Consider the following 11,522-nt stretch of genomic DNA (forward strand, 5'->3'; position numbering starts at 1 on the left):
GGAGAGAGAGATGAGAACCTCTATCTCCTATCCCAAACAATCTCTGCAATAAAACAACAATAACAGTAAGAAACAACATCAAACCCTATTGAAAAAATAGCAAACAAGAGAAAATACAAAGAGAGATAGGCATCTGTGTTTTGCCCAAAATCTGGAGCTACATGGAGAAGAAAGTGCAGAGGTAAGCAAAACGCTCAAAACCCTAATTACTTAGCAAGGAGCTTCAATGGAGACGAAAATTCACGAGTATAGAGAAGAGAGGGAAAGTGCTCTATTGCTCAACTTTTGGGTCAAACTGATTTTGTGAGAGGGAAAAAAATCGAAATTGAAAATTCTCCAAAAAAAGGGGAGAAATACAAGGTGAGAGAAACTCAAATTTTGTGTACTATTCATTCTCCCTATTTTTAAATCCCCCACTACCCCTTTTTTTAAATAGAAAACCCAAGGTTTGGAGAGAGAAGATTCACCCTCCATGGATGTCAACATCTAGCCTTCCTTTTGGACAATCCAAAAGACCCACATCTTAAACTATATTATTTTTAAGGGTCCATTTGTGAGTTCATTATTTTCCTAATGCAATATCATTAGCAACTATATTAGGCTGACTATATATGGAGAAAAGATTACACACACACACACATACACACACACACACACACACACAGAGCTTGAGCTCTTGCAAGACACAAAACACACAGAGAGAATGCCCACAAGATAAAAAGCTAAAACACTAGACTTTCTTCTTCTTCTTCTTCTTCTTTTTCTTCTTCTTCTTCTTCTTCACTATATGATTCTACCAAGAATAAAAGAGAGTACAATATACATACACAAGCGGTCCGTAGTATGAACATGCTAAGTAGAAAGACAACTAGATAAATATCTCGTAACTTAGGTAGATGGACCAATTTGTAAAGCAGCACATTGAGAAGGCCTTGGGTAACCTAGCTCAAAAAATTTGACAATAGCTCCAAACATGGATATTGGTCAAACAAAATTGATAGACTTGCCACAATAATCACAGAGATAACAACATAGCATTAACAACCTTTGCAAGTTAAGGGAGTTATTATAAACAATTAACCTTTGTATAGTTGTATTAGTGAGGGTAGAAAAATAAAGATAATGGGATATTTCATTTAGAAAATAAAAAAACTAGTATACAACAATACTATTTAAAATATAAAAGATATATAAGCTTATTTTGCATGATGAGATTGGTCCTCACCTTCCAAATTGGGTGTGTGTGTGTGTGTGTGTGTGTGTGTCATATATATACATATATGTATATATATAGATATATGTATGTATATATGTGTATGTATGTATGTGTATGTGTGTGTATGTATGTATGTGTGTATGTACGTACGTACGTACGTGCATACGTATATGCCATAACCAAGAATGGGACTACGTGGGTGTAGTCTAGTTGTAGAATCACTGGCGTATCCTCATGTCAGCCACCTAACACTCTTGTGAATAATATAATGCCACATCACCAAGGCACATAGTGGATGCCAACTCATGTAGAGCTCAATATCTCAACAAAAAAAGGTAGTGGTTAGGGGCAAAGTGAGATTATGATCGCAAAGTTGCGATGATGATAAGAGTGAGTGCAATGAGTGGGTGGCGATGTGGGCTACCATGTGTAGCACGTATGCTAGCCCACATACACACATGTACACAAGAAGAAGAACAAGAAGAAGAAGATGTGGATAGAGAAGAAGAAAAAGGAGGGAGAGGGGGTATGAAGAGAGAGAGAGAGAGAGAGAGAGAGAGAGAGAGAGAGAGAGAGAGAGAGAGAGAGAGAGAGAGAGAGAGAGAGAGAGAGAGAGAGCACAATAAGTTAGCAAGGCAAACAACATAGGATAAACACAAAGAAGAAGATGAAGAAAGATAAGTGTGTGTGTATGTGTGCGTGCAGGATAGAGAGAGATAAAAGAAGAAAAGGGACGGGGGTCAAAAGGCTGCATGTACCTAGCCACCTACGTTTACCTATTCGGTTTAAAAATCCCTCAAAATTTTTGACTCAATGGTTTTTGTATCTGTTATAAAAAATATTGTGTGAACACTACAGAGAGAGCAAGAGCAAGAGAAAGAAAGAGAGAGAGGTGAGAGAAAAATATTTGAGAGAGAGAGATAGTGAGAGAGCAAGAGAAAAAAAGAGAAAGTCGAGAAAAGATGGGAGACCCGCAGAGAGAGAGAGAGAGAGAGAGAGAGAGAGAGAGAGAGAGAGAGAGAGAGAGAGAGAGAGAGAGAGATTTAAAATTTTTGAAGAAAGGGAAGCACAATTTGTATGGGGTAGCATGACAATGTTGTTTCCCTCACAAAGTCATTTTTACTGCATTCCGAGAGAGAGAGAGAGAGAGAGAGAGAGAGAGAGAGAGAGAGAGTGTGTGTGTGTGTGTGATCAGGAAGTAAAGTTACTATGCGAAGTTCAGGAAACTGAAATACAATGTATGGGAGAAGAAATGAGGGAGATAATGAGAAAAGTGAAATATAGTGTGTGGGGAAGAAGTAAGGGAAGCAAAGTTGCCATTCAACAAAAAAGTGAAGTTGCTGCTTCCATCGCAACATTGCTATGAAACGGCATAGCATTCCGTGACGTGCGCGAAGTGCACAAAGAATGCTAATAATTGCTTATTGGCCTGAAATTTTTGGAAGCTGTTACTAGACATCTTTGCATCCACAGAGCTAGAAATTCAAAGGTCATGTGAAGCCACTCTAACGAGCCACCCTTACATGGACACGCGTTGGAATGGAAAGGTGAGACTAAACTCTTTTTAGTGCAGGACTCTTCTTTTTGGAAAATAATTTGGATTTTGGAAGTCTCATTCGGATAATTCTCGGGAGCCACGTCGACACTCCGCAAAAGTTATATCCACATCCGCTATTCTGTCCACACGTTCCTCTCTCTCTCTCCATATTTTCTCCTCCGACTGTATAGTACGCCGACCGAGTCACCGAAAGAAGCCATGGCTGCCATCTCTCAGACCTGCGTCATCAGCAAAGCGGTCGCTTCCGCGCCACCTGCAGCAACGCCTTCTGCTGCTTCCTCTTCTTCGTCTTCTTCATTGCCGGTGAGCAATGGCGGGAATTCCTTCTGTGGTTTGAGGAGAACCTCGGCCCTTCAGGCGCCTTGTCTGAGAAGCAAGTCAGGGATGAGGAGAGGGAAGGCGAGGGTGGTGTGCGCAGTCGGGGACGTGTCGCCTGAAGGGACCAACTACCTGATCGCGGGCGCCATCGCTGTGGCGCTCATCGGCACAGCCTATCCTTTGCTCTTCTCCCGCAAAGACCTGTGAGACTCTCCCCCCTCTCCATCCTTCTCTCTCTCTCTCTCTCTCTCTCTCTCTCTCTCTCTCTCTCTCTCTCGCTTCCGGCCTATCTCTCTCTGATTTAGGCTTACTGTAGATTTATTTTTGTGCGTATGCTTGGAATTGTGTGTTATTATCGTACCCTTCGTAGTTTAACAGGCAGATCTACTAACATGTACATTTACATGCTTGTAAGCATGCTGCCATTATCGTCATTGGCTCGAGTTTTTAAGTATTGTGTCTGCATACAATGCTAATACATCTAAATGCTTGTAAGATCTCTGCATGTGTACACCCTTGTTTGTGTGAGATGATCTCAGATGTTGTCTTCATGAAGGTGTCCTGAATGTGACGGGGCTGGATTTGTAAGAAAGTCAGGATCAGCATTGGCTGCCAATGCTGCACGCAAAGACTCTGCACAAATTGTGTGTCCGAGGTGCAATGGACTCGGAAAGCTAGGTATGTTAAGTTGCCATCTTCCATTGTCCATAACGCTCCATATTCTTTTGAACTGGTTCAGCAGGCCTTTCTTGATCCATGATTCAAGGGTCTCTTAGTCTTATGATAATTTCAGGTCTAAGTATGGTCTTGAACATGGATCTGCATGCTTTTCTGTCAAATGCAGGCCAAGTTGACAAGTAGGCCAATGATGTGTTATGAAGAATTCGAGAGAATCCTACTTTCTCTGCTCTCCTACACTAGCTGTCCCAAAGGAGGGTTCCAAGGAGGATGACAGGAAGGGATGTGTAACTGTATATTGTTTTACAGGCTATCTTCAGAAAGAAGAATGTAAATCTCTCTTGTTTAATCACTCTGATTGGGTTATGTTGTAACTATCAATGCTTACAAGGCCCTTTGTTACTATCTTGTGCCAATTTAAACTTTGATGTACAACATAACTCACATTGGCTAATTAGTAGTGGTTGCAATGCTCTCTAGCATCTCTCTGGTTTCTCATTTGTTTTTAATAATATCCATAATGAATGATCAACCATTGCAATCGACAAATGACTAAAGAGAGGTAGCCTATCATTCTATGTCTGAATTCCTCAATCTTTAAGCGACATATGGAATTCGGCTACCTCATATTGAAGAGGAAATGACATTCTGACTACGATGTATTAACTTGCACAAGATAAGATTCACACTTCTTACATGCAGACATTTCCATCTAACAGGAGTAATAGAAGTGTATATCCTCGCGTGTTATCGATCTTTTAAAGCATTTCCCACCTCGAATGGTTTAGATCCTTCTAACGGTACAAATCAACACTTCTAAGCCTGAGTCTCTTAGGTTAGTGGACCTCATGTGTGCACTTATGGAAACCTCACAACTATGACCCCCCAAAGCCAACTTGTTAGCAGTCGCAAAACAATATTTCTACGTGGGCATTACAAAAATTTCATAACACACACATACAGGCTCTCAGCGACCAACCTATGTGAAGTAGTAGCTTAAAACATCACAAGAAGGGATACTACATCAAGTAATCATTTGACGCTTCGAGGGAGTAGGGAATTACCTCTACACAAACTCTCCTTATCCATATATTACACCACCAAACACTTAACCAAATCATTGATAACACATGTTAGCAAATTTTCGGTAACCAATTCATGTGAAATAGTAGCTTGAAACACACAAGAAATAAGGTATATCGCATCAACAATAATAGGCTTTTAGTTACCAACCTATGTGAAGTACTAGCTTGTTACATCACAAGAAGGGATATCACATCAACAAAGTAAGCCATCCACGTCATGAGGGAGTAGGGAATTGTCTCTACACAAACTCCCCTTATCCATATATTACACCACCAACCACTTTACCAAATTATTCATAACACATGCTTACAAACTTTTGGCAACCAATCTATGTGAAATAGTAGCTTGAAACATACAAGAATTAAGGTATATATATAAGCAATCGACAAAATATGCATTTCACGAAACTAGGGAGTAGTGAATTGCCACAATACAAACCCTCCTTATCCATATATCTCTTCACCAACCAATTTGCCAAACCATGTACATATCCACCTTACTCCCATGAATAAGTTGCCTCCATAGATTAAATCATACTCAAGGAACCAAAAGAGCATCAACAAGACCATGAAAGTTGGAACCCATTGATACATCATCTTCATCTTGAAATAAATTCAATTGATTGAAAAAAGAGATCCAACCATGACATCATTAGCAAAATAGTCAGCTCATGAGTGAGTCTGCACGCAATACTAAGTTATTTAGGTTTTTGTTAGTGGTCATTGAGATTATTATTTTAGCATTTAATGCTAGTTGACTAGCATAAAATGTTGGTTGACCAAAACAATTTCTTGGCACTATTTGCTACTATTTATTCAAGTTCTTCCACATTCATTCATTCATCATTTGTAAATCTAGTGCATGCCTTGTGGGGAGAGGGAGCTAGTGCCAATGTCCACTTAGCCAATGACTTACTATTGTACATGACTATCTCATGTTTAGTATATGGATTCCATTTTCAAAGCACATCTCTAGGTTCTCTTTTATAGTATGATTGTGTTTTCTCTTTTTGCTTTCTTTCATCTTGTATTTAATAGTTTACTACAATATTCTTTCATGGTTCCATTGCTACATCCACTTCTCACATGGTATCAAATTTCAGGATCTATGCTCTTACTATCATTTTTTGCTGATTACAAGTCTTCTACTGTTGCTGACCATTGATTTCCCCTACCTGCTATCATCTTCTTCCATCCTAGCAACACCTTTCTATTGCAAATTACCATGTTTTCAGCCTCTATAGTTTGTATTACTGCATTAATAATTGCTCCTACTACCTGTGATTTGTCTCCAACAATTTGCATTTTTAATTTTTACATTATTTTATTGTGATACTACTACATAACTCTAGTCTTGTAATTTGCCCCAAAAGTGACTAACTGTAAGCTACTTTAGTGGCTAGTAGAGTAAAAGATTTAGAACGAGTTTCAAATGGAAATTCATACTCTAAAATTTTTGAATTTTCTAAAGTGCACGAAAATTGATCAAAACAACACTTAGTAACCCTATTTAGAGCTCTTAAAAGAGTTAATAGTTTTTATCTATTTCTAGATCTTTTCATAGGAATACATAATGTATATATCAAAGTATTTTTCATCAAAGTTTTAGCCTTTTTTTAAAAATATGGTTTTGATAAAAAATACCAATTTTTTTTATCTTTTATGAAAGTGGTCTTAAAAATGAATATAAAAATATATAGTTCCTAGCTTATTTTGATCCTTTTTATATTTTTCAACTACTATCTTGTATTGACCACATTTCTATAAATTGCTTCTTCTTATTCTTTCTTGTTGATGAGAAATATAAATTTTTGTAGAGGATCCAAATTGCCACGAAAGTAGCCTTTTTGATACAAAACTAGTGTGAATGCATGTTTTATATATGTTTTGACTCTTACAAGCTAGGCAACTATGTTTTCAAGTTCTATTGGTTGCAACCTTTACCTTTTGGCTGTGTTTTATCATATTTTGTCATTTTACAATAGTTATTCTACTATCAGCTATCTTTATACTGTGTGTAAACTCTAAACAATGCAATTTGTGTTGTGCTTTGTGAAAGGTAGAGCCAAAGTGGAATCATGAGCAAGTGGAATAATAGAGATGTGAGGTATAGCAGATTGAGCAAGAGAACGAGAGAGAGAGAGAGAGAGAGAGAGAGAGAGAGAGAGAGAGAGAGAGAGAGAGAGAGAGAGAGAGAGAGATGGGGACTCCAATAGTCATAATGTGTGACCAACCTTCCCTTATTCAATAGTCACTAAAAGAATAAAGAATGAAGTGATAGTGATGGGCAGGCTGTTACCTATAGTAGTGTATAGATGTGTGGCCACACTGTACATAGTAAATGTGGGTGGTGCAAGTACAAGCGTCTTTACCTCCAACAACCTCCCACTTAAAGGTGAATGTGCCTCGAGTGAGGAGAAAAGAATGAGGTGATAGTGATGGGCAGGCCGTTACCTATAGTAGTGTATAGATGTGTGGCCACACTGTACATAGTAAATGTGGGTGGTGCAAGTACAAGTGTCTTTACCTCCAACAACCTCCCACTTAAAGGTGAACGTGCCTCGAGTGAGGAGAAAAGAAAAAGTAAATATGACAAACTACAATATATACATGATACAATTCCATAGGTGCCTGATTAAGGCTATAAAGGCTTTTTCTCAACTTGCATGCTAGGTGTTCCCTCCCATTTTCCATAAAGCCCTTAGGCTATTGCATATAGATAACCTCTTGCAAGTCTCCATGTAGAAAATCCATTTTCACATCCATATGATAAAGGTCAAGATCTAACTACACAACCAAGGTCAAAACCAATCATAAGGTAGTCATGCTGACTATAAGAGAAAAGACTTCATCGAAGTCAACACCATGCTTCTTCTTAAAACCAATTCCAATAATATCCAATGTCAAGTCATTTTCCAATCAAACAAAACTTGTCATGTTGTGATAGGATTGAAAACAATCCCTATGAGGAGTAACAGGAAAAGAGGATTCGAATCAAGCAACCAACACTAAGAATATGTGGACAAAGCATATGTTAACTAAGAAGTCTTGAGAGGAAGTTATTAAGATGTACTCATCATGTGACTCAAGTTGTACTACATTTATCTCTTCAATCTTTACATTGAACTTACTAATAATGCTACGTTCATCAAACTTTTTCTACACTTTGACCTTACCTTTCTCTTTGTGCTTATCATCACATATCTTATGGCATTGCAATCGAATATAACCCTTCTTTCCACAGTGATGACATGTAAGAGAGGCCTTACAACCATGGGACTTACTGCGAGACTACTTGCAGGATAGAGATCTCTATGAGAGTCTACCATGGTAGTCATTACCGTTCTTACCATCATGCCCTAATAGTCAATGCATGCGAAGTATGGGTTACATCCACATTCTTTCCATTTATCTCCTCTTTGAGTAAGGCACCCTCAACATCTTGGAGTTTCAAACATCTTTAGGCATATTAGCACACATGGTAGTATAAAAAATTTCCCATGACTCAGAAAGTGTCACAAGCAAGAATAAGGGAGGGAGATTATCCTTGAACTCATTCAAATGTGCAAATACACTAGTCCCTTCCTTCGTGGGAAGATCCATGAGCTATTTTAACCAGTACCTTAGTGAATATATTTTCCCATAACTACCAAGCATTATCCTTAGGTGCTACAACATTGAAATAAACATGTTTAGACAATGGCAATATAAGGATGGATTTACATAGCTCATCCAACTCATCACAATCATCCTAAGCAATGCCTTCGAACTTTATACTCTTGGTTTTCAATAGTCTAACTTACATATTTTGAACCAGTACCTGTCATGCCTACGTCTTCCAATAGGTGAAATTAGTACCATCAAGCTTTTCAATGTTGAAAATAGCACTATCATTCAAAGAATTATCCATAATGACAGTATACCAATGCAAAATCCAAGAGAATGAGCTGCTATAAATGACTTCAAATCAACCCCAAAACTCAACCAAACCAAGGGAAAAACAGGGCGAATACCAAAGTAGAGAGCGGTCCATCAACTACCACCAATAGACTACCAAAGGACAATGTTTGTTCTCCCCAAGACAATGCTAAAAGCTGTACTTACAACACTACTATAATAAATATAATAGTATGACAAGAACCAACTATGGGTAATAGATAAAAAAAAGCCAAGCTCCCATTGCTAGGAACATCTGAGAACAATTAGAATATGTAAAAGCAACCAATAGTGAATAGGTACACAACTGGTACCAAGATCTATCACAACCTCAATGTATCAGTAATCTGTACATCCAATAGGCATAGACACCATGCATGTAGTAGATCTCATAGGTAACAAAAGAGAGTTGCCAAATGCATAATGGAGTGAGTAGAGAGTAATGAAGCTCAATACATAACCAACACACATGTATACATCATTGACATCATGCTAACATAAACAAGTGTCAGGTCTAAACCATGTAGTCAAATCAGCACATTAGTAGGGTATCTGCATCCAATGAGCATAAAGAGAGCATGTATGTAATTCTAGAGTCCCATTATCTCAAGAGATCATGCTCAATTGCATAAAGTATCCAAATCTCTAATGTCAATAGCAAGTAAAAAATAAAGCAAATCCGAATGCCAAATGAGCAAAGCAAGCTCAAGAAATCAAGTATATGACCATTCAAAATCCAATATATATCAAGCATATAGCTGGAAGCATAAAACCTCAATAAATCTTCAAGCTTATATGTAAGTGATCCACTATAGCAATTGAAGCATGTAGCCAATTTTCCAATACATCAAATGTAGCTCAAACTTGAAGCCAAAAGCATTCCATAGACATAGTAGCAATGCTAAGCATCAAGACATCCAAGTGATATACTTGTATATCATCAAATGATAGTAGAAATAACTTCCCAAACAAGTAGCTTGATATCCAAAAGTATTTTAGTAGTGAAATGACTATCAAACCACTGAGATATGGTAGCTCAAATCAGTCCAAGGGCATCCCAATACATCAACCAAACATATACCAATGATTTGGCATCAAACAACCATAATGAAGCTCACTGTTTGTTGTCTAGACCTATATACAACAAGTCTATTGTAAATAATAGCCAATCATAGAGATATATCACCTCAAGAGAGTGTCAAACTAAAGGCCAATAAATGCAGTTTACAATGCCAAGGTATTGTTCAAGTGCAGGATGATGCCTAGGAGTTGTACATGGCTATTGGATGTCTGGAAAGACCTATAAAAAATAGACACAAGCTATTGTAAGTCACATTGCTAGTTTGGAACTAAATATGGTAGCAAGGAAGTACTATAGAGTGCTCTACCAAGCCTCAAGCCAAAAGCAGCCCAATCAGGCTAGGAGCAAGCGAAAGATCAATTGTTGCTTGAAGTGTTGAACCAATGGTTGTTTTGGATGAAGTGATGTAGGTATTCAAATTTGGGCTGAAGGTGGATAAATTCCTTGATCTACAATCTGATACGAGTTGAAAGGTGGAGCTTGAATGAAAGCATGAGGAAGTAGAAGTAAGAGAGATGCAAGCTATGGTGGATGGAGTAAGAGAGCAAGAGAGAGAGAGACACATGATGCTGAAACTTCAATAGTTACAATGTATTCAATATTCATTAAAATAATAAAAGATGAAGTGATAGTGATGGGCGGGCTGCCACGTGTAGTGTACAAGTGTGCATCCACTTTATACACTAAATGTGGGCAAGGTAGTCACATGCACCTTTATCCCCAACACTTTGATTCTACTTTCCTCCCCTCTTATCTCTCTCTATTTTCTCTTCCTATCCTCTCCAAATGGCTCCACCTTGCTATTTTACTGATGATAAACTTCATGGCCCTTATTACCTAACATGAACTACTATTATATGAAAGCTTGGCTTGTACAAAAGCAATTATGGTATGTTGTCTTGAGATCTTTTGACAGTCCAAGTCCTCCAATAGATTTCAATGAGGACAACTATGAAGAAGCTATGCTCACATAGGATGATGATGATGCCCATGCATATTCTACTCTTCTTCATTGCATCTCTAAAGAAGTTATTCTAGTAATCACCTCCTATAAAACCTCTTCCATGATATGAGCAAAACTTTAGATGTTGTACAAGGCCTATGTGTGGTTATCATTTATGGACAACTCTAGCAGTAGATGAAGTTTGAGTCAAAGGATACCATTCAATCTTTTTTACTTCATGTTACATAGGTATAGGATCAACTTTGATACAAGAAATCTACCCTTCCAGAGGCTCATCTTGTGGGGATTATGTTCTATAAGCTCTCTTTAGAGTTTGATGGAGTAACCAATACTTTGCTGGACTAGACACCATCGAAACCAATGAGTTTTATGCATATGCCCTTGATGCTACTTAAGCCAATACTTTGTAGCCCTAGATGTCATCAACACTAGCTCCAACAAGGCATTTACCACTTCAAAAAGGGGTGACAAAAAGGAAAAGTTGAAGGCCTATCACTGTGATAACAAGGAACATTTATGCAAGGATTGAAAACAATTACCAACTTTAAGGAAGAAGAAGAAGTAGTAGGATACAGACACATTTGACGAGTCATCCGCTACCTCCTTTGACTTTGACTCAAATTCTCTGGCCAAGGCATAGAAAGGGTCATCTTCTTCAAATCATGGGAAAAAACCACGTTAGATAT

The 11,522-nt window shown here is 38.0% G+C and overlaps 1 protein-coding gene across 1 annotated transcript; it reads left to right on the forward strand.

Moving 5' to 3' along the window:
- The first annotated feature begins 2,902 nt into the window (after positions 1 to 2,902).
- LOC148039920 (uncharacterized) lies at positions 2,903 to 4,173 on the forward strand. The gene is made up of 3 exons (XM_087695251.1): positions 2,903 to 3,295; positions 3,649 to 3,770; positions 3,937 to 4,173. The coding sequence occupies exons 1-3, from the start codon at positions 2,973 to 2,975 to the stop codon at positions 3,951 to 3,953; spliced, it is 462 nt and encodes a 153-aa protein (XP_087551377.1). The 5' UTR covers positions 2,903 to 2,972; the 3' UTR covers positions 3,954 to 4,173.
- Positions 4,174 to 11,522: the final 7,349 nt, after the last annotated feature.

Source organism: Lygodium microphyllum, chromosome 2, assembly GCF_053477565.2.
Source record: "Lygodium microphyllum isolate KBCC chromosome 2, Lygodium_microphyllum_v1.1.10, whole genome shotgun sequence".
Lineage (NCBI taxonomy): Eukaryota > Viridiplantae > Streptophyta > Polypodiopsida > Schizaeales > Lygodiaceae > Lygodium > Lygodium microphyllum.